The sequence below is a fragment of the Argopecten irradians genome, chromosome 11 (genome assembly GCF_041381155.1).
Source record: "Argopecten irradians isolate NY chromosome 11, Ai_NY, whole genome shotgun sequence".
NCBI classification, from domain to species: Eukaryota; Metazoa; Mollusca; class Bivalvia; order Pectinida; family Pectinidae; genus Argopecten; species Argopecten irradians.
In genome coordinates, this window is record NC_091144.1 from 5654720 (window position 1) to 5679977 (window position 25258).

General features: G+C 37.8%; 1 protein-coding gene across 1 annotated transcript; it reads right to left on the minus strand.

Annotated features, from left to right (window-relative positions):
- Nucleotides 1–8348: 8348 nt before the first annotated feature.
- Nucleotides 8349–23394, minus strand: LOC138334359 (uncharacterized). The gene is made up of 2 exons (XM_069283018.1): nt 22951–23394; nt 8349–10709 (listed from the first exon to the last, which is right to left on the minus strand). Exon 2 carries the CDS (start codon nt 10593–10595, stop codon nt 9252–9254), a length of 1344 nt encoding a protein of 447 aa, XP_069139119.1. The 5' UTR covers nt 10596–10709; nt 22951–23394; the 3' UTR covers nt 8349–9251.
- Nucleotides 23395–25258: the final 1864 nt, after the last annotated feature.

Below are 25258 nucleotides of genomic sequence, written 5' to 3' on the forward strand. Positions count from 1 at the left end.
GTAAGGTAATGGTTACAACCTTTACTGATAGGAAATTATAAAGTTTTACTTATGTATTTGTATCTATATAACTGTGATATTTCGATAGGGATAACTTGTCTAGTGTACACGTTGAGTATTGTATGTTAGTTATGGTAGCGATCCTAATGTACTTTTATTTATATGTTTCAGGGTTCTATCTACATGTCTATCTATCTATATCTATATCAATAAGCAGATACATGTACGTACATCCATTGTTGTATATGGACCAACTGAACCCACATGCAGGCAGTACAATATTTATGGTGAATAAAAATACCAGTGAACCCGACCCGGTTGTCCCTGAGTTTTAATTGCTAAGATCCAGTTCGCAACCCGGTTACATACTGACGTGGTGAAACGGAGGGAAATAACTCTGTAGATCAGAATGCAATGACGGGGTGAACTCTGGTAGATCAGAACGTAATGACGGCGTGAAACGAGGGGAAGTAACTCCGATAGATCAGGATGTACTGACGGCGTGAAACGAAGGGGAATAACTCTGGTAGATCAGAATGTAATGACGGGAAGAACTCTGGTAGATCAGAATGTAATGACGGGGTGAAACGAAGGGAAATAACTCTGTAGATCAGAATGCAATGACGGGGTGAACTCTGGTAGATCAGAACGTAATGACGGCGTGAAACGAAGGGAAGTAACTCTTGTAGATCAGGGTATACTGACGGGATGAAACGAAGGGAAGTAACTCTGGTAGATCAGGATGTACTGACGGGTGAAACGAAGGGAAGTAACTCTGTAGATCAGGATGTACTGACGGGGTGAAACGAAGGGAAGTAACTCTGGTAGATCAGGATGTACTGACGGCGTGAAACGAAGGGAAGTAACTCTGTAGATCAGAATGTAGTGACGGGGTGAAACGAAGGGAAGTAACTCTGTAGACAGAATGCAATGACGGGGTGAACTCTGGTAGATCAGAACGTAATGACGGCGTGAAACGAAGGGGAATAACTCTGGTAGATCAGAATTGCATATATCAGGATCGTGTAATATCTTGCTTTAATGTGTCAGCAGTATTTGTATTGCCAAAACTTGACTACACGTGTACAATCTTATATATATCCTCAAGTTGTTTAGATAAACTGTCATTGAAAAGCTGTGATGAATCACCAAATAAGATTAGCAGTGATGTAATTAACACAGCGACACATGTTTAGATTGTATAACTTTATGTTTTGATAGTAGTTACTCAACGTAGACGAACCATGGACCAAATCAACTTCCGAAAACTCACGAATAGCATTGTCATGGGGGTCATCTATCTGCCCTATATCAACAGACCTTTTCTTAACGCCTTTCAAATTTATCTTAATAGAAATCAACCTTTTTATGTGATGTAAATTTTGTTTTAATGGTTCATCATTTAACTATAATCTATAATGACATAAAATGGTCTAGTTAAAGTACACTGTATTATTTATCTATGTAGTAGGAAATTAACATATAGGTTTGGTTTTTATTAGGTCATCTGACCCGAAGGGTCAGGATGACCTATAGTCATCATGTTTCGTCCGTCGTCGTCCGCCGTGCGCCGTGCGCCGTGCGCCGTCCGCCGTCCGCCGTGCGCCGTGCGTTAACTTTTCACATTTTGAACTTCTTCTCAAGTTCTACCAGTGCGATTAGGCTGAAACTTGCGTGAAATGATCCTGACATGGTCCCGACAAAGTGTTGTTATTTTTCGGGTCGATCCGAAATCCAAGATGGCCGCCACAGCCACCATCTTGAAAACACATTTTGAACTTCTTCTCAAGTTCTACCGGTGCGATTTGGCTGAAACTTGCGTGAAATGATCCTGACATGGTCCCGACAAAGTGTTGTTATTTTTCGGGTCGATCCGAAATCCAAGATGGCCGCCACAGCCGCCATCTTGAAAACACATTTTGAACTTCTTCTCAAGTTCTACCAGTGCGATTTGACTGAAACTTGCATGAAATGATCCTGACATGGTCCCGACAAAGTGTTGTTATTTTTCGGGTCGTTCCGAAATCAAAGATGGCTGCCACAGCCGCCATCTTGAAAACACATTTTGAACTTCTTCTCAAGTTCTACCAGTGCGATTAGGCTGAAACTTGGGTGAAATGATCCTGACATGGTCCCGACAAAGTGTTCATATTTTTTGGGTCGATCCGAAATCCAAGATGGCCACCACAGCCGCCATCTTGAAAACACATTTTGAACTTCTTCTCAAGTTCTACCGGTGCGATTTGGCTGAAACTTGCGTGAAATGATCCTGACATGGTCCCGACAAAGTGTTGTTATTTTTCGGGTCGATCCGAAATCCAAGATGGCCGCCACAGCTGCCGTCTTGAAAACACATTTTGAACTTCTTCTCAAGTTCTGTCGGTGCGATTTGGCTGAAACTTGCATGAAATGATCCTGACATGGTCCCGACAAAGTGTTGTTATTTTTTGGGTCGATCCGAAATCAAAGATGGCCGCCACAGCCGCCATCTTGAAAACACATTTTGAACTTCTTCTCAAGTTCTACCGGTGCGATTTAGCTGAAACTTGGGTGAAATGATCCTGACATGGTCCCGACAAAGTGTTGTTATTTTTTGGGTCAATCTAAAATTCAAGATGGCCACCACAGCCGCCATCTTGAAAACACATTTTGAACTTCTTCTCAAGTTCTACCGGTGCGATTTGGCTGAAACTTGCATGAAATGATCCTGACATGGTCCCGACAAAGTGTTGTTATTTTTCGTGTTGATCCGAAATCCAAGATGGCCGCCACAGCCGCCATCTTGAAAACACATTTTGAACTTCTTCTCAAGTTCTACCGGTTCGATTAGGCTGAAACTTGCGTGAAATGATCCTGACATGGTCCCGACAAGTGTTGTTATTTTTCAGGTCGATCCGAAATCCAAGATGGCTGCCACATCCGCCATCTTGAAAACACATTTTGAAGTTCTTTTCAAGTTCTACCGGTGCGATTTGGCTGAAACTTGCATGAGATGATCCTGACATGGTCCCGACAAAGTGTTGTTATTTTTTGGGTCGATCTAAAATTCAAGATGGCCTCCACAGCCGCCATCTTGAAAATACATTTTGGGATTAATTTTGCAAAAAAATTATACGACACTCGTGTTGGTTTATGATGCGGGCGCATTCAAAATCGGCCGAGCCAACAACCTTAAGGCCCTTGGGCTCTTGTTTGAAATAAAATTTGTTGAAAGAAATTGAAAATGATCCTGACATGGTCCTGAAAAAGTGACACCATATATAATTAATTTTACTATTGCCAAGGTAGTCAGATGACCGTTAAGGCCCTTTGGGCCTCTTGTTAAATCTACAGCAATGCAGAAAATACTAGTACATTCGATATTTTGATATTCTTTTCATCATTTGAAGACAGGTAAGTTATAGCGCATACATGTAAAGCTGATATTAACATTTCAATATGGTCCTCATAATGACGACAAAATGGTGCAAATTTTGTAATAAATCAACAGCTTACCTGTCCTAAAATCATTCTTTGGAGTCGCCTAGTGTCATACTAGTATCGCATGTCACTGATATAGAAATCTAATTAAAAATCCAATTAATGATTAATTAATGTTTCAAAAATAGCGCTAGTATCCATATAGATATCTCATGGGAAGAAGACTTATATAGGCTTGTCTGTTGTCTGATTCCTTTGTTATTAATAAAATATGTTGAAATGTAAATCTCATGGGAAGCGTATATTTATATAATTAACGATATTTAAAAAAATGTTAAAAATCAAACAAAACACAACTAAAGTTACATGAACGGTATCAACAAAGACTTTACTGACCAAGATTACAGAAATAATCCTTGAAGACCAATTTTCAAACTAGCTTTCAGCTTGCCATATTTTTCCGAAGAAAATGTACATGTATATAAAAGAGGGTTCGAAATATTACCATTCCTTTCTTAAGAAAAGAGAGAAGCTCACCCGACAAGATATACATGAATGGATTTTGAAACGTTTGAAAAAGCTCTATAGACAATGAGATCCAAATGTATAAAGACTGATGAATTCCTGAGTCCCTAGTACATTTCTGCAAGGTTAATAAACAATATGGGCCGATTTATTTCAGGCGAAAACATAATTTTCTAATTTTACATTGCACCAATACACACTTAACTTTTCCATTAGAAACAGGAATACCTTATTATCGATTTATCATTTTAATAGCTTATTTGTGTGCTAAATTAATGTCCTATAACTGCCAGCGTCATGTAAGGACGGTCTCCCATGTATGTGTATAGCGCGTGTTTTGGGAGACTGCGGTATATCCGTGTTGTGTTTTCTTGTCCTTTTTATAGTGCTATATCACTGAAGCATATCGTCGAAGACTCCAAGCAACACCCCCACCTGATCACATTATATTGACCCTTAAATTAGTATTAAAAGCATCAAAAATATAACAAACGCGGATCTAGAAATTACCAATCAGGAAAGAGTTTTATTTACATAACAGATTGGTAATACAGTACTGTAAATGTGAATATCGTAGCCATGCAGAATCATATTCTTAGATTAAATAGATGATAGAAATCAAACCTGCCTTAGCGACCACCTCTGTATAAAGACCACCTGCACAATAAGACCATTTTCTGAAGATCCTAAATGATCAATTTCAACACAATTTGCCCTCTGTATAAATACCACTTGGCTATTACGTGTAAGACCTTTACTTGGTCCCTTGGTTGGTCTCGGGATGTATTATGCACATGTACAAGGATTTTTTTCCCTGTCTGTGTAGTTAATTACGAAAAATGATTTATTAAACATGTTTCGATATTTCCAGCACACCATCTCCTGAATACTTGTCAAACAATTCATTTTCTAATCCGTTTCGAAAAGTAGTGGGGCTTTAATGATTTACTTGAAATGATTTATTTGATGACGATGTAACACAGCCTAACATGATAATCTGATATTATCCCTGTCGATAATGACATCACACATCTATGAATCCTTATGATGAATCTACTATATAGCATTTCTGTTTGCCTTATAAAGCATAATTACGCAGTTATATGCCAATCAAAAGCTCGTCAAACTGTGACGTCATATATCTGATAAATTATGAGAAGATAATCTCAATCTTAAGCTTTACAATGTATCACACTGATTGTCATCAATGTCACTGTCTGCCTGGATACACGGTCCTTCACGAGATTGAATTTGTTTAACATGTTCCAGCCAGTTTACAATTTGATTTGTTTTACTTTTGTCACAGAAATTCTTGTAAGAAGATTGGCTACTTTCAGCAATCGCGTGAACATGCGATGACTCACGAGAAAGTCTCGAAAACATAACAGGACGAACATGAGATCGTGTGACCACAGCTCCACCTAGTGTGTTTACAGTCGTTTTACCGGAAATACGTCGACGACCGAGAGCGACTTTGGAAGCTAATGGATAACTGTCAAATGACGCTCTTCTGCTCCGGACGTCATTTGACGAATGTGCGTACCGCGTCATCAGAAGATTTGGCGCTGTTTTACTTTTTACCAAAGATTTCGAACGTTTGCCAGTAGCGTCACGTGTAGTCACATTTGAAATTGGTGATTTATTTGTCTTTTGGAAGAGAGACGTATCAAGATGCTCTCCAAGATTAACGTCACACAATAAAGGAATTTGTTCACATAACACATCGGCCGTCTCCTCAAAACTAAGCACCTCGCCCCCATTCTTTGGAAATTCAGTCTCTTCGTTGTCGTCTGTTATATGAACTGAACCTAATTTCTCGGTGATTGGCTCGAATTCTGGCAGTTTTTCCTCATTTTCGGGGTTCTCAGTGCATCCCTCGGTCTCATGTAGATAAAACACGCTCTGTTGTTCACACACTGTATGTTCTTGATTTTTGTCCTGTTTTGTTGGCTCCGAGTTGGTGTCGCTATGGAAACGACAAGCAGGCTCGTTCACAGTAACCTTTTCGCTGTCATTAATAGTAATGCTGTCGGAGCAAACCTCTGCGTTGGCTTTCCTCTTATTCTGTAGCATTCTATACTTAGATTCCAGATTACTAAGACGACCATACCTGTCGTCAAATTTTACCCTCTTCCCTTTCTTTCCACTTTGTCGAGATTGATTTGGAGAGGGAACTCTCAAGTTATACTTAGGCTTCCGTCCTTCCGGCGTCTTTGACCTCTCTGAAACAGATTTTTCTGACGAGGATGGTAATAAACTGTTTTTCAAAATGCTTTTAACGGATTTGTCCTTTGCCTCGAGTTGTTTTCTGATTGTTGTGTTGTATATCTCTGTATTTTTGAATTGAATATCAAGCGTATTTGTGTCCGGACCATGATATGGCGATCTCCAATACGTTGATGCTGTAGCGCCATTTCCCCTCCTGATTCTATGAACGTCGAAGGCGCTCACATTCAGTGGGTATATAAATGCGTTTTCACCACGAACAGGTTTAGGCAATGGAACCGCGTATTGCTTTAACATGCTGGATGTTTCAGTACTTCATCGAACTGCGACATGTCACAATTAGTCCATCGTGTGGTAGTGAAAGTTTCGAGACTTGAAGAACTTGGAAACTAGTAATTGAAAATGAATCATCTGAAACGAGAAAAAGGAATCACAAGAATATAAGGTAAACTTATGCATTTGAGTTTTTGTATGTGACTCCTTGTTAGGCACGGTTTAACATATTTACATTTATAACATTTGAAATAACTTTTCGAAGTGAAGGTCGCCAATAATCGCTACATAGAAAACATAGATGATTGTTTTGCAATTTTAAGTATAAGTTAGTTGTAAACGGTATACGTCTGATTAGTAAAAACTAATCAGATTCGCTATGATTTCTAATGATCACGCCCGATACCCACCGATAGTAGGGCGTGTCACGGCATTAATGTTCAGTCAAGGTGACCAACAATAAGGTGATTAAATTAAACAGTCTCCAATGTAATGGCGTAAAGTGGGCTGTTTAAAGGTAACGCAAACAATTTAATATCTACAGATGTTGTGGTTAATTAAAAAAAAATGTATTTGGGATATGAAGACATTTTGGGGATATCAAATGGATAAAAGTATAATTACTGATGTTATTGTTGTATTGTCTTTGAGAACATAAAGATGTATTCTACATGTATATATTTACTAAGTACACTCGTTTGAAGATTGTGATAATTAATCTAGTCACATTCCTCTAACATGTAACCCTAAATACTAATTATAACAGTAAGAGATTTCTCTTTATAAGCCCAAACGATTGTGGTATCGCAATAGACTAAATAGACTAGATAGAATGAAAATACACCAGAGGTTCCGAGTTCGAGTTCGATCCCTAGCAAAGACAATGATTTTAATGTATAAAAATCGTGTAGTCTGTTACGAACATCTTTATATAATCAGGGATTCTGATTGTGTAATACAAAATTATAAGTGATATTTCTCCATCAACTCTGTCATTTATCAAAATAAATTTAGCTGTAGCATCTCTAACACCAAGATCCTGATGCAATCAAGATTGACATAGATATCTTCATCGTCAAACTATTTATATATGTTATTTTGATAGACAATAATGTTTTGTTGTTATACTAGTAATGCTATAGAATATTGTTGACATGGGCCTCATTAGATAGCGTTACTAAAGTCACACAGTATCGTAAAGCACATAGGTAATCATAGGGGGCTGAAAGATATCCGAATTACTAATACTTATTCCATAGAATACGGGATCATATTGCTGAGACTTTAGTATTATTGGGATTTGAAAAGTCGAAAACATAAACAATTTGAACGAGGTAATTATTTTCGCTCTATGATGTGTCGACGTATAAAAATGCCCCAACTTTCGAACGCGTTCATCAATACTAGTTTAGACCGTGTCATACCCCTGTGCACGGAATATTGATACATGTTAATATATGATAAAAAGTCTACTGTATATACTAGAGGCAAGATAATTACCGAAATTCTTCGGCAGTAACACGATACGGAGTGTAATGATGGTATTTAAACTGCTATATTACACGCCAAGATAAAAAGACAGATCAACAGCCCCGACTTTTAAAGAAATCTGAAGGCCGTCATATTATCGCCGAAAACTAAGGACAATTGCCTTGATTAGGGTATCTCCTAACATTTCGCAAGCTCTATAGACAATGAGATCCAAATGTATAAAGACTGATGAATTCCTGAGTCCCTAGTACATTTCTGCAAGGTTAATAAACAATATGGGCCGATTTATTTCAGGCGAAAACATAATTTTCTAATTTTACATTGCACCAATACACACTTAACTTTTCCATTAGAAACAGGAATACCTTATTATCAATTTATCATTTTAATAGCTTATTTGTGTGCTAAATTAATGTCCTATAACTGCCAGCGTCATGTAAGGACGGTCTCCCATGTATGTGTATAGCGCGTGTTTTGGGAGACTGCGGTATATCCGTGTTGTGTTTTCTTGTCCTTTTTATAGTGCTATATCACTGAAGCATATCGTCGAAGACTCCAAGCAACACCCCCACCTGATCACATTATATTGACCCTTAAATTAGTATTAAAAGCATCAAAAATATAACAAACGCGGATCTAGAAATTACCAATCAGGAAAGAGTTTTATTTACATAACAGATTGGTAATACAGTACTGTAAATGTGAATATCGTAGCCATGCAGAATCATATTCTTAGATTAAATAGATGATAGAAATCAAACCTGCCTTAGCGACCACCTCTGTATAAAGACCACCTGCACAATAAGACCATTTTCTGAAGATCCTAAATGATCAATTTCAACACAATTTGCCCTCTGTATAAATACCACTTGGCTATTACGTGTAAGACCTTTACTTGGTCCCTTGGTTGGTCTCGGGATGTATTATGCACATGTACAAGGATTTTTTTCCCTGTCTGTGTAGTTAATTACGAAAAATGATTTATTAAACATGTTTCGATATTTCCAGCACACCATCTCCTGAATACTTGTCAAACAATTCATTTTCTAATCCGTTTCGAAAAGTAGTGGGGCTTTAATGATTTACTTGAAATGATTTATTTGATGACGATGTAACACAGCCTAACATGATAATCTGATATTATCCCTGTCGATAATGACATCACACATCTATGAATCCTTATGATGAATCTACTATATAGCATTTCTGTTTGCCTTATAAAGCATAATTACGCAGTTATATGCCAATCAAAAGCTCGTCAAACTGTGACGTCATATATCTGATAAATTATGAGAAGATAATCTCAATCTTAAGCTTTACAATGTATCACACTGATTGTCATCAATGTCACTGTCTGCCTGGATACACGGTCCTTCACGAGATTGAATTTGTTTAACATGTTCCAGCCAGTTTACAATTTGATTTGTTTTACTTTTGTCACAGAAATTCTTGTAAGAAGATTGGCTACTTTCAGCAATCGCGTGAACATGCGATGACTCACGAGAAAGTCTCGAAAACATAACAGGACGAACATGAGATCGTGTGACCACAGCTCCACCTAGTGTGTTTACAGTCGTTTTACCGGAAATACGTCGACGACCGAGAGCGACTTTGGAAGCTAATGGATAACTGTCAAATGACGCTCTTCTGCTCCGGACGTCATTTGACGAATGTGCGTACCGCGTCATCAGAAGATTTGGCGCTGTTTTACTTTTTACCAAAGATTTCGAACGTTTGCCAGTAGCGTCACGTGTAGTCACATTTGAAATTGGTGATTTATTTGTCTTTTGGAAGAGAGACGTATCAAGATGCTCTCCAAGATTAACGTCACACAATAAAGGAATTTGTTCACATAACACATCGGCCGTCTCCTCAAAACTAAGCACCTCGCCCCCATTCTTTGGAAATTCAGTCTCTTCGTTGTCGTCTGTTATATGAACTGAACCTAATTTCTCGGTGATTGGCTCGAATTCTGGCAGTTTTTCCTCATTTTCGGGGTTCTCAGTGCATCCCTCGGTCTCCTGTAGATAAAACACGCTCTGTTGTTCACACACTGTATGTTCTTGATTTTTGTCCTGTTTTGTTGGCTCCGAGTTGGTGTCGCTATGGAAACGACAAGCAGGCTCGTTCACAGTAACCTTTTCGCTGTCATTAATAGTAATGCTGTCGGAGCAAACCTCTGCGTTGGCTTTCCTCTTATTCTGTAGCATTCTATACTTAGATTCCAGATTACTAAGACGACCATACCTGTCGTCAAATTTTACCCTCTTCCCTTTCTTTCCACTTTGTCGAGATTGATTTGGAGAGGGAACTCTCAAGTTATACTTAGGCTTCCGTCCTTCCGGCGTCTTTGACCTCTCTGAAACAGATTTTTCTGACGAGGATGGTAATAAACTGTTTTTCAAAATGCTTTTAACGGATTTGTCCTTTGCCTCGAGTTGTTTTCTGATTGTTGTGTTGTATATCTCTGTATTTTTGAATTGAATATCAAGCGTATTTGTGTCCGGACCATGATATGGCGATCTCCAATACGTTGATGCTGTAGCGCCATTTCCCCTCCTGATTCTATGAGCGTCGAAGGCGCTCACATTCAGTGGGTATATAAATGCGTTTTCACCACGAACAGGTTTAGGCAATGGAACCGCGTATTGCTTTAACATGCTGGATGTTTCAGTACTTCATCGAACTGCGACATGTCACAATTAGTCCATCGTGTGGTAGTGAAAGTTTCGAGACTTGAAGAACTTGGAAACTAGTAATTGAAAATGAATCATCTGAAACGAGAAAAAGGAATCACAAGAATATAAGGTAAACTTATGCATTTGAGTTTTTGTATGTGACTCCTTGTTAGGCACGGTTTAACATATTTACATTTATAACATTTGAAATAACTTTTCGAAGTGAAGGTCGCCAATAATCGCTACATAGAAAACATAGATGATTGTTTTGCAATTTTAAGTATAAGTTAGTTGTAAACGGTATACGTCTGATTAGTAAAAACTAATCAGATTCGCTATGATTTCTAATGATCACGCCCGATACCCACCGATAGTAGGGCGTGTCACGGCATTAATGTTCAGTCAAGGTGACCAACAATAAGGTGATTAAATTAAACAGTCTCCAATGTAATGGCGTAAAGTGGGCTGTTTAAAGGTAACGCAAACAATTTAATATCTACAGATGTTGTGGTTAATTAAAAAAAAATGTATTTGGGATATGAAGACATTTTGGGGATATCAAATGGATAAAAGTATAATTACTGATGTTATTGTTGTATTGTCTTTGAGAACATAAAGATGTATTCTACATGTATATATTTACTAAGTACACTCGTTTGAAGATTGTGATAATTAATCTAGTCACATTCCTCTAACATGTAACCCTAAATACTAATTATAACAGTAAGAGATTTCTCTTTATAAGCCCAAACGATTGTGGTATCGCAATAGACTAAATAGACTAGATAGAATGAAAATACACCAGAGGTTCCGAGTTCGAGTTCGATCCCTAGCAAAGACAATGATTTTAATGTATAAAAATCGTGTAGTCTGTTACGAACATCTTTATATAATCAGGGATTCTGATTGTGTAATACAAAATTATAAGTGATATTTCTCCATCAACTCTGTCTTTTATCAAAATAAATTTAGCTGTAGCATCTCTAACACCAAGATCCTGATGCAATCAAGATTGACATAGATATCTTCATCGTCAAACTATTTATATATGTTATTTTGATAGACAATAATGTTTTGTTGTTATACTAGTAATGCTATAGAATATTGTTGACATGGGCCTCATTAGATAGCGTTACTAAAGTCACACAGTATCGTAAAGCACATAGGTAATCATAGGGGGCTGAAAGATATCCGAATTACTAATACTTATTCCATAGAATACGGGATCATATTGCTGAGACTTTAGTATTATTGGGATTTGAAAAGTCGAAAACATAAACAATTTGAACGAGGTAATTATTTTCGCTCTATGATGTGTCGACGTATAAAAATGCCCCAACTTTCGAACGCGTTCATCAATACTAGTTTAGACCGTGTCATACCCCTGTGCACGGAATATTGATACATGTTAATATATGATAAAAAGTCTACTGTATATACTAGAGGCAAGATAATTACCGAAATTCTTCGGCAGTAACACGATACGGAGTGTAATGATGGTATTTAAACTGCTATATTACACGCCAAGATAAAAAGACAGATCAACAGCCCCGACTTTTAAAGAAATCTGAAGGCCGTCATATTATCGCCGAATACTAAAGACAATTGCCTTGATTAGGGTATCTCCTAACATTTCGCACGAGTATTACTGGCCTTGAATGCCTTGAATTGGGTACAATTAAAGCCTTTTGAAGTTCGCTCAATGACAAGTTAGCTCTACAGCAGAGAAATAGTTAGAGTTGACATCGGAATTGTCTGTCCTCCTCTGTCCGTGTACCATGGTCTTTGTTAACTGTCCCCTTTGGCCTTATATCTATCCATTATTTATTAATTGTAGTCCTTTATCCGTGTATTTGGCCGTCACCAGACTGGCTGCCCTCCTATGTCCGTGTATTTGGCCGTCACCAGACAGGCTGCCCTCCTATGTCCGTGTATTTGGCCGTCACCAGACTGGCTGCCCTCCTATGTCCGTGTATTTGGCCGTCACCAGACTGGCTGCCCTCCTATGCCCGTGTATTAGACATTTGTTATACTGGCTGCCCTCCTATGTCCGTGTATTAGACATTTGTTATACTGGATGTCCTCATCTGTCAATCCTTAGTTTTTTTCTCCCTTGTCCGCGTACGTGACCGTCGTTAGACTGGATGTTCTCTGACCGTGTACTTGACCTTTGTTAGACTGGATGTCCTCCTCTGTCCGTGTCTTGACCTTGGTTAGACAGGATGTAGACAGGATGTCCTCCTCTGTCCATGTACGTATCCTTTGTTAGACTAGATGTCCTCCTCTGTCCGTGTACTTAAACTTTGTTAGACTGGATGTCCTCCTCTTTCCGATGACCTGACCTTTGTTAGACTGGATATCTTCCTCTGTCCGTGTACTTGACCTTTATTTGACTGGAAGTCATCTGTCCGTGTCTTGACTTTTGTTTGACTAGATGTCCTCCTCTGTCCGTGTACTTGACATTTGTTAGAATGTATGTCCTCTGTCCATGTACTTGACTTTGTTAGTCTAGTTGTCCCCTGTCCGTGTCTTGACCTTTGTTAGATTAGATGTCCTCCTCTGTCCGTGTACTTGAACTTTGTCAGACTAGATGCCCTCCTCTGTCAATTTACTTGACCTTTGTAAGACTAGATCTCCTCCTGTGGTCGTGTACTTGACCGTTATTAGACTGGAGGTTATCTGTCCGTGTCTTGACCTTTGTTAGACTAGATGTCCTCCTCTGTCCGTGTACTTGACATTTGTTAGAATGTATGTCCTCTGTCCATGTACTTGACTTTGTTAGTATAGTTGTCCCCTGTCCGTGTCTTGACCTTTGTTAGATTAGATGTCCTCCTCTGTCCGTGTACTTGAACTTTGTCAGACTAGATGCCCTCCTCTGTCAATTTACTTGACCTTTGTAAGACTAGATTTCCTCCTCTGTCCGTGAATTTGAACTTTGTTAGACTTGATTTCCTCCTTTCGCCGTGTACTTGACATATGTTAGACTGTATGTCCTCTGTCTATGTACTTGACCTTGTAAGACTAGTTGTCCTCTGTCCGTGTCTTGACCTTTGTTAGATCGGATGTCCTCCTCTGTCCATGTTCTTGAACTTTGTTAGACCAGATTTCTTCCTCTGTCCGTGTATTTGGCCTTTGTTAGACCGGAAGTCATCTGTCCGTCTTTTGACTATTGTTTGACTAGATGTCTTCTCTGTCCGTGAATTTGAACTTTCTCAAACTCGATGTCCTCCTCTGGCAGTGTTATTGACATTTGTAAAACTGTATGTCCTCTGTCCATGGAATTGACTTTGTAAGACTAGTTGTCCTCTGTCCGTGTCTTGACCTTTGTTAGACTACATGTCCTCCTCTGGCCGTGTAATTGGCATTAGTTAGACTGGATGTCTTCTGTCCATGTACTTGAACTTTGTAAGACTAGATGTCCTCCTCTGTCCGTGTACTTAACCTTTGTTAGACTAGATTTTCTCCTCTGGCCGTGTACTTGAGATTTGTTAGACTATATGCCCTCCTCTGTCCGTGTATTTGACCTTTGTTAGACTGTTTGCCCTCCTCTAGCCGTGTCTTGACCTTTATTTGACTGGAAGTCATCTGTCCGTGTCTTGACCTTTGTGAGACTAGATTTCCTCCTCTGGCCGTGTACTTGAGATTTGTTAGACTACATGCCCTCCTCTGTCCGTGTATTTGACCTTTGTTAGACTGTTTGTCCTCCTCTGGCCGTGTCTTGACCTTTATTTGACTGGAAGTCATCTGTCCGTGTCTTGACCTTTGTGAGACTAGATTTCCTCCTCTGGCCGTGTACTTGAGATTTGTTAGACTACATGTACTCCTCTGTCCGTGTATTTGACCTTTGGTAGACTGTTTGCCCTCCACTGGCCGTGTACTTGACCTTCATTTGACTGGAAGTCATCTGTCCGTGTCTTGACCTTTGCGAGACTAGATTTCCTCCTCTGGCCGTGTACTTGAGATTTGTTAGACTGGATGTCCTCTGTCCGTGCATTTGACCTTTGTTAGACTGTTTGTCCTCTGTCCGTGTATTTGACCTTTGTTAGACTGTTTGTCCTCCTCTGGCCGTGTCTTGACCTTTATTTGACTGGAAGTCATCTGTCCGTGTCTTGACCTTTGTGAGACTAGATGTCCTACTCTGGCCGTGTCTTGACCTTTATTTGACTGGAAGTCATCTGTCCGTGTCTTGACCTTTGTTAGACTGGAAGTCATCTGTCCTTGTCTTGACCTTTATTTGACTGGAAGTCATCTGTCGGTGTCTTGACCTTTGTTAGACTGGATGTCCTACTCTGGCCGTGTCTTGACCTTTATTTGACTGGAAGTCATCTGTCCGTGTCTTGACCTTTGTTAGACTGGAAGTCATCTGGCCGTGTCTTGACCTTTATTTGACTGGAAGTCATCTGTCCGTGTCTTGACCTTTATTTGACTGGAAGTCATCTGTCGGTGTCTTGACCTTTGTTAGACTGGATGTCCTACTCAGTCCGTATACCGTGTGCTCTGTTTGTATGTCAATGTACTTGACCTTGTAAGACCAGTTGTCCTCTTTCCGTGTCTTGACCTTTGTGAGACTAGATTTCCTCCTCTGGCCGTGTACTTGAGATTTGTTAGACTACAAGTCCTCCTCTGTCCGTGTATTTGACCTTTGTTAGACTGTTTATCCTCCTCTGGCCGTGTACTTGACCTTTATTTGACTGGAAGTCATCTGTCCGTGTCTTGACCTTTGTGAGACTAGATTTCCTCCTCTGGCCGTGTACTTGATATTTGTTAGACTACATGTCCTCCTCTGGCCGTGTATTTGACCTTTGGTAGACTGTTTGTCCTCCTCTGGCCGTGTTCTTGACCTTCATTTCACTGGAAGTCATCTGTCCGTGTCTTGACCTTTGTGAGACTAGATTTCCTCCTCTGGCCGTGTACTTGAGATTTGTTAGACTGGATGTCCTCTGTCCGTGTATTTGACCTTTGTTAGACTGTTTGTCTTCCTCTGGCCGTGTCTTGACCTTTATTTGACTGGAAGTCATCTGTCCGTGTCTTGACCTTTGTGAGACTAGATGTCCTACTCTGGCCGTGTTTTGACCTTTATTTGACTGGAAGTCATCTGTCGGTGTCTTGACCTTTGTTAGACTAGATGTCCTACTCTGGCCGTATACCGTGTGCTCTGTTTGTATGTCAATGTACTTGACCTTGTAAGACCAATTGTCCTCTTTCCGTGTCTTGACCTTTGTTGGACTATATGTCCTCCTCTGGCAGTGTAATTGGCATTAGTTAGACTGGATGTCTTCTGTCCATGTACTTGAACTTTGTAAGACTAGATGTCCTCCTCTGTCCGTGTACTTAACCTTTGTTAGACTAGATTTCCTCCTCTGGCCGTGTACTTGAGATTTGTTAGACTACATGCCCTCCTCTGTCCGTGTATTTGACCTTTGTTAGACTGTTTATCCTCCTCTGGCCGTGTACTTGACCTTTATTTGACTGGAAGTCATCTGTCCGTGTCTTGACCTTTGTGAGACTAGATTTACTCCTCTGGCCGTGTACTTGAGATTTGTTAGACTACATGTCCTCCTCTGTCCGTGTATTTGACCTTTGTTAGACTGTTTATCCTCCTCTGGCCGTGTACTTGACCTTTATTTGACTCGAAGTCATCTGTCCGTGTCTTGACCTTTGTGAGACTAGATTTCCTCCTCTGGCCGTGTACTTGAGAGTTGTTAGACTACATGTCCTCCTTTGTCCGTGTATTTGACCTTTGGTAGACTGTTTGTCCTCCACTGGTCGTGTACTTGACCTTTATTTGACTGGAAGTCATCTGTCCGTGTCTTGGCCTTTGTGAGACTAGATTTCCTCCTCTGGCCGTGTACTTGGGATTTGTTAGACTACATGTCCTCCTCTGTCCGTGTATTTGACCTTTGGTAGACTGTTTGTCCTCCACTGGTCGTGTACTTGACCTTTATTTGACTGGAAGTCATCTGTCCGTGTCTTGGCCTTTGTGAGACTAGATTTCCTCCTCTGGCCGTGTACTTGAGATTTGTTAGACTACATGTCCTCCTCTGTCCGTGTATTTGACCTTTGGTAGACTGTTTGTCCTCCACTGGTCGTGTACTTGACCTTTATTTGACTGGAAGTCATCTGTCCGTGTCTTGACCTTTGTGAGACTAGATTTCCTCCTCTGGTCGTGTACTTGAGATTTGTTAGACTACATGTACTCCTCTGTCCGTGTATTTGACCTTTGGTAGACTGTTTGTCCTCCACTGGTCGTGTACTTGACCTTTATTTGACTGGAAGTCATCTGTCCGTGTCTTGACCTTTGTGAGACTAGATTTCCTCCTCTGGCCGTGTACTTGAGATTTGTTAGACTACATGTCCTCCTCTGTCCGTGTATTTGACCTTTGGTAGACTGTTTGTCCTCCACTGGTCGTGTACTTGACCTTTATTTGACTGGAAGTCATCTGTCCGTGTCTTGACCTTTGTGAGACTAGATTTCCTCCTCTGGCCGTGTACTTGAGATTTGTTAGACTACATGTCCTCCTCTGTCCGTGTATTTGACCTTTGGTAGACTGTTTGTCCTCCACTGGCCGTGTACTTGACCTTTATTTGACTGGAAGTCATCTGTCCGTGTCTTGACCTTTGTGAGACTAGATTTCCTCCTCTGGCCGTGTACTTGAGATTTGTTAGACTACATGTACTCCTCTGTCCGTGTATTTGACCTTTGGTAGACTGTTTGTCCTCCACTGGTCGTGTACTTGACCTTTATTTGACTGGAAGTCATCTGTCCGTGTCTTGACCTTTGTGAGACTAGATTTCCTCCTCTGGCCGTGTACTTGAGATTTGTTAGACTACATGTCCTCCTCTGTCCGTGTATTTGACCTTTGGTAGACTGTTTGCTCCTCCCACTGGTCGTGTACTTGACCTTTATTTGACTGGAAGTCATCTGTCCGTGTCTTGACCTTTGTGAGACTAGAAGTCCTACTCTGGCCGTGTCTTGACCTTTATTTGACTGGAAGTATTGTGTCTTGACCTTTGTTAGACTGGATGTTCTACTCTGGCCGTGTCTTGACCTTTATTTGACTGGAAGTCATCTGTCGGTGTCTTGACCTTTGTGAGACTAGATGTCCTACTCTGGCCGTGTCTTGACCTTTATTTGACTGGAAGTCATCTGTCGGTGTCTTGACCTTTGTTAGACTGGATGTCCTACTCTGGCCGTATACCGTGTGCTCTGTTTGTATGTCAATGTACTTGACCTTGTAAGACCAGTTGTCCTCTTTCCGTGTCTTGACCTTCGTTGGACTACATGTCCTCCTCTCTTCATGTACTTGACGTTTGTTTGACTAGATGTCTTCCTTGACCTTTATCTGTCCGTGTCTTGACCTTTGTAAGACTGGATGTCCTATTCTGTCCGTATACCGTGTGCTCTGTCTGTCAACTGGCAAGTTTGCCTGTTATCAGTATAGTGTTATCAGATGGAGCGTTGTGCTTGATGCCTTTGACAGTATATATACAACACCTCCCATACAGAAGGGGATCGTCCTTGTCAACGACAGCTATATTGTGAATTGGACATTAAGTCTGATCAATCAACCCATCAACTTTTTCTAAACACAGTTTGAATACTGTAAACCAATTTTCTTTTAAGTGGAATTTATTTTCACGAATTTTGCGATCCAAGTATATCTCCGCTTAAGAATATGTTAGACCATTCTTGCAAAATTAAATTCAAAGATATCTCAATTCAAATTTAAATCCGCTAAACTTTATCTCCGCGAAAAAGATTTGAAACGGAAATCGCGAAATTTAGTATCAGCAAAAGAAAGTATCTTAATGATCTGAGATCAGTATACTATGTTCATTAATACAGTTAAACACTTGTAATATAGAATTGCAGACACCGACCTTCTGATACTGTAGTTTAGTCCTTAACTTATTCGTTCTGTTAACTTGACCTGATTCGAGAAAGCTACTTTACTAACAACCTTGACCTTTTTGTACTTAACCTTTTCTTACACTGATGTAACAGGACCTTGGTCTTCTGATACCATCAAAGATAGAAGAATTTGACATTGTTATCAATAATGTGTGATCCTCCTTATCGGTGAGTGGACGATACTGTACACAGGGTCACCATAGATAAACTACTGCTTTAACCTTTATATAGGGCCAAAAGGGGCACGGAGGTCAAATATCAGTGATAAATATCAGTATTTTCAAATGATTCACTTACAGTTTGTCAATTCAAACTGTGGAGGAGGGATGTAGAACAATGCAACAACATTTATAGATATGAAAAACAGGAACAAGTCGAAACACGGGAGCTACATACTACATTCCTCGATACTACTGACATTACTGCCACTCTGGCGGATAGTAACCCCTGGCGTATAGAGGATGTGGAGATGCAGGTCAATTACAAAGTAAAGTCCTCAATATCTAGACCCCTGTATAACTATACACCTTGTATCTCAGGGAATTATAATAACGTGAAACTAGATAAGCTATGGCGACTCTGATGTCGGTCAGTTATCAAAATACTCTAAGATCTAAATTCCACTGCCTATAACATCAGATGTTCAGTTAAAATGTATGTTGGACACGGCTATACGGAGTAAATAACTTCCGTAAATACTGGTAAAGGAATGTACTTGTTATTATTGGGGTTTACAGACTTAGCTTCCTAACCCACAAATAAATATGTAAGTTATTTTATGTAGAGCAAATAATAAGTAAGCAATAATCGCCAGGCTGAACTACAGATTCACAGTTACAACAGGACACAAAGAAAGGCATTGGTTCCAGTACCAATATGTACCAGCCACCCCTACATCCCGCTGGTGATAATTATGGGACGAAATCAGAAATACCACAGTAACACCAATATCATTTTCATAAGCTACATGTTGATATCAAACTAAAGATATTAAACGTTTAATAACAGCTATGTAATGTACAGTATAACTTATGTTATGTTTTAGTTATGTAATGTACAGTAAAACTTATGTTATGTTTTACCTATGTAATGTACAGTATAACTTGTGTTATGTTTTAGTTATGTAATGTACAGTATAACTTGTGTTATGTTTTAGCTATGTAATGTACAGTATAACTTGTGTTATGTTTAAGTTATGTAATGTACAGTATAACTCGTGTTATGTTTTAGTTATGTAATGTACAGTATAACTCGTGTTATGTTTAAGCTATGTAATGTACAGTATAACTCGTGTTATGTTTTAGCTATGTAATGTACAGTATAACTTGTGTTATGTTTTAGCTATGTAATGTACAGTATAACTAGTGTTATGTTTTAGCTATGTAATGTACAGTATAACTTGTGTTATGTTTTAGCTATGTGATGTACAGTATAACTTGTGTTATGTTTTACCTATGAAATGTACAGTATAACTTATGTTACGTTTTAGTTATGTAATGTACATTATAACTTGTGTTATGTTAGCTATGTAATGTACAGTATAACTTGTGTTATGTTTTAGATATGTAATGTACAGTATAACTTATGTTATGTTTTAGCTATATATTGTACAGTATAACTTGTGTTATGTTTTAGCTATATATTGTACAGTATAACTTGTGTTATGTTTTAGTTATGTAATGTACAGTATAACTTATGTTATGTTTTAGCTATGTAATGTACAGTATAACTCGTATTATGTTTAAGTTATGTAATGTACAGTATAACTTGTGTTATGTTTTAGATATGTAATGTACAGTATAACTTGTGTTATGTTTTATCTATGTAATGTACAGTATAACTTGTGTTATGTTTTAGCTATGTAATGTACAGTATAACTTGTGTTATGTTTTATCTATGTAATGTACAGTATAACTTGTGTTATGTTTTAGCTATGTAATGTACAGTATAACTTGTGTTATGTTTTAGCTATGTAATGTACAGTATAACTCATTATGTTTTAGTTATGTAATGTACAGTATAACTCGTATTATGTTTAAGTTATGTAATGTACAGTATAACTTGTGTTATGTTTTAGCTATGTAATGTACAGTATAACTTGTGTTATGTTTTATCTATGTAATGTACAGTATAACTTGTGTTGTGTTTTAGCTATGTAATGTACAGTATAACTTGTGTTATGTTTTAGCTATGTAATGTACAGTATAACTTCTGTTATGTTTTAGTTATGTGATGTACAGTATAACTTGTGGTATGTTTTAGCTATGTAATGTGCAGTATAACTTGTGTTATGTTTTAGCTATGTAATGTACAGTATAACTTGTGTTACGTTTTAGTTATGTAATGTACAGTATAACTTGTGTTATGTTTTAGCTATGTAATGTACAGCATAACTTGTGTTATGTTTAAGATATGTAATGTACAGTATAACTTATGTTATGTTTTAGTTATGTAATGTACAGTATAACTTGTGTTATGTTTTAGTTATGTAATGTACAGTATAACTTATGTTATGTTTTAGCTATATATTGTACAGTATAACTTGTGTTATGTTTTAGCTATATATTTACAGTATCACCTGTGTTATGTTTTAGTTATGTAATGTACAGTATAACTTATGTTATGTTTTAGCTATGCAATGTACAGTATAACTCGTATTATCTTTTAGTTATGTAATGTACAGTATAACTCGTGTTATGTTTTAGCTATGTAATGTACAGTATAATTTGTGTTATGTTTTAGTTATGTAATGTACAGTATAACTTGTGTTATGTTAGCTATGTAATGTACAGTATAACTTGTGTTATGTTTTAGATATGTAATGTACAATATAACTTATGTTATGTTTTAGTTATGTAATGTACAGTATAACTTGTGTTATGTTTTAGTTATGTAATGTACAGTATAACTCGTGTTATGTTTTAGTTATGTAATGTACAGTATAACTCGTGTTATGTTTTAGCTATGTAATGTACAGTATAACTCGTGTTATGTTTTAGTTATGTAATGTACAGTATAACTTGTGTTATGTTTTACCTATGTAATGTACAGTATAACTTGTATTATGTTTTAGCTATGTAATGTACAGTATAACTCGTGTTATGTTTTAGTTATGTAATGTACAGTATAACTCGTGTTATGTTTTAGATATGTAATGTACAGTATAACTTTTGTTATGTTTTAGCTATGTAATGTACAGTATAACTTGTGTTATGTTTTAGCTATGTAATGGACAGTATAACTTGTTTTATGTTTTAGCTATATAATGTACAGTATAACTTGTGTTATGTTTTAGCTATGTAATGGACAGTATAATGTACAGTATAACTTGTGATATGTTTTAGCTATGTATTGTACAGTGTAACTTGTGTTGCGTTTCAGCTATGTATTGTACAGTAAAGTTTAAGTTATGTTTTAGCTATGTAATGTACAGTATAACTTGTGTTATGTTTTAGCTATGTAATGGACAGTATAACTTGTTTTATGTTTTAGCTATATAATGTACAGTATAACTTATGTTACGTTTTAGTTATGTAATGTACAGTATAACTCGTGTTACGTTTTAGTTATGTAATGTACAGTATAACTCGTGTTATGTTTTAGCTATGTAATGTACAGTATAAACTTGTATTATGTTTTAGCTATGTAATGGAGTATAACTTATGTTATGTTTTAGCTATGTAATGTTATAAACAGGGATCAGGATTATATAATATAAATTATATAATATACCAGTTTTGACAAGTTATAATGAATACGCTTTACCCGGACATTCACAGTTGGTTAATGTGTTTAGGGAGCTTCAACAATACCTCGGACAAACATAACACTCATTACATTTACATTATATGTACTTTGTTACGTCATGATCCGGGGGCAGTATATATAAGTATTAACTAAAATAGGTCATAAACAAACATTTTATTTGTAAGGTTTCGCTAAGATGTCCATATAGCCAAATCTGGCTCGGGAACATACAAATTATCCGTAAGTTATATAACGTGTCTACCAAAAACCGCTGGATCGCGAGTTCGAATCCCATGTGGGGAAGTTGCCGGGTACAAACCGCTGCTCGTTAGTTTTTCATGGTACATGTACATGTACTCCGGTTTTGTCGCCATCTATATCTGGTACAATGCACATCCTTTAAAATGACCCTGGTTGTTAACGTTTTGTAAAAGTTAGTAGACGATAACATTTAACGTTCTTTACATTCAATTGAAGATCAAAGGGCCAATTAACATTTTACGTTACATCGGTTGAAAAAAAAGATTAAAATTGCAAAACATACCAAAAAGATAGTCATATATAAACTGTGTAAAGTAAGTTACATGTATCAGGCTGGAAACATTATTAGCTGTTAAATTCTCTAACTAATTATCACGAGATGTAGATATTGCAATCAATTAAATAGAAGATACTTACCTGCAGGGATGCAATGTTTAAAGATATGTAAGTGAACGTTCCTTGTAATGTTATAATATCCACAAGATGTCCGAAAAATTTAAAGGGTTTGACGTAATATCAGATCGATATAGTTTGTCCACATGATACTGAGATCACTTTGGTAGTAAAATATCGTGTATCGGAGCAGTTTCTGAGTGTTCACCAGATCAGATCGCTCTCCGACAGACCACGTAAAATGGTGTAACTCGTTTCCCCAGTACAAAGTTTTAAAGGTCTATATAGACAAATAAATAAGATTATATAATGATAGGAATTTCTCCTTTATCGATCAAGTAATCAATTCCAAGGTGTGTTGATCCCGGCTATACAGGTGAGAAACACCTGTAAAACGTGCCGAGGTACTAAGTAAACATTAAAGCTTTAGACGTGTATCCAAAAGTACAGTGATATGGCCACAATCTGTCATGATTGCGCTTAAAATGGGCAGCCTGATTTAGGCCAAGGTGAGTCGAAATCTATGCTTCTGGTCTGCCAGGCCAGGTATAGATACAGGCTGGTACTAGTACATGTAGCAAATACGTACCCGGCCCACTATTGTATATAACTGAATACCTTTCTAAAGATCCAGAGCTACAATATTGTAGTTACATGTGTATACTACAGAGTCACCTACCTTGCGAGTAGGTATCCAATGTGACGTCAATTTTTGAGCTAAACTCACGTCGTTTTATCTGAAAAGTATGACGTTGTACTCTCAAATACACGACGTTACAAACCATTCCTACACACAAGTGCAGATACATATTACTCTGTCTTATGCAAATACGGAATATAATACAGTAAAATTAGTTTAAAACGAATTCAAAATGACAATTCGCTATATAAGTATAGTTCGTTGTATAGATAGCAGGCAATTCAGTATTTTGTTTCCAAACAACGACTCTGGCTGGAATATCAGAGTCAACAAAGGAAACAAATGTTTTTTATGTTAGACAATTTAATGATGTCTATTAACCATATTAAGTATATACTTTGTTGAAATCGTTCGGATATGATTATGGATGATTGGTAATTTGCTATTTGGTGGAAGAAGAAGGTGGACGGACACAAGAATAAATTTCTTATACATAAAAGCTGTAGTACTCATTGGTTGTATTTCTATCACTATATAGTACTGCAATTAGAAATGTTCTTTTTTATTTTGTTATTAATGAAATATTGTTCTAACCGAGTTGGTTATAGTTTTACTCTAATACGTATGGTTATATAACAACTAGCCTCCGCCTTTGGGTGTCGACTTCAACACCTTATAGCCATGTGCTGAACGCTGAACGTAGGTCGGTATTGTTTTTTGTTTTTTATTGGTTGCTATACTCCACTTTGCCTCCAACTCCTAAACCATAGCTCATAATACATCACAGGCACATGAGAATTGGTAACAGTCTATGTACATATTATACATGTATTTTACCAAACTTTTCATGTAGATCATAATTTTAATTCGGTTTAAAAAGCACACCGAAAATGCAATATATCGTGGGGACTTTTATACATGAAAACATGTTGTTGACAGCTACAAAGAAAATACAGTCTCGGAGAAAGAACATTTCACGCTTTTGTGAGACGAAAATTTCACGGTTAACAAATTCGTCTCTTTGTGAAGCACCCAGAAGTTCCAGGAAAGGTTTGGACCTTCGATTTGTCGAATGACGTTAGTTTACGGTATTTAATACTGTCCGATTAAGAGGACATATGATATGTACTGTGACACACTAACAATACACAGGCCCTGTCAAACAGGGTAATATCTGGTAACACGGTAATTACTGGGACACCCAATCTAAACACTTACATCTAATGTATACTCGCGTACACTTCAGCTTTGAAAATAAACATTTTATGATTATATTTCAGTTGGAGTGCCATTCAGTAGAATTGACATACAGTGTGATTAAACTATAGAATCCAATCAGGTTTAAATACAGTAGATGACATATATATTGTATATGCCTTAAACCTGACGGTTCGACTAACAGACCAGAACCTTCATTCGTGTGTCCAGATTTTCATTGAATCTGTATGATAAACAAACCAAGTGAAGACATGAGTGTTTATCATCCGAATGATTATAGAATTGACGATTTGATTTTATTCTAGTGCCCTTAATATCCAAATAAACAAAGCTTTCTTTTTGGTTTGTTTTTACAAAATAGATATCATCCTATAAATAGAGTAGACAATGAAATTTTGATTATTATTAAGTATTACATATACAAAACCAGATGTTTGCATAAAATTTTAAGTCCACATGCTCTACTCAACTTAA

Coding starts and splice junctions, on each gene's coding strand:
- LOC138334359 (XM_069283018.1), bottom strand. CDS start 10,595: ATGTTAAAGCAATACGCGGTTCCATTGCCTAAACCTGTTCGTGGTGAA.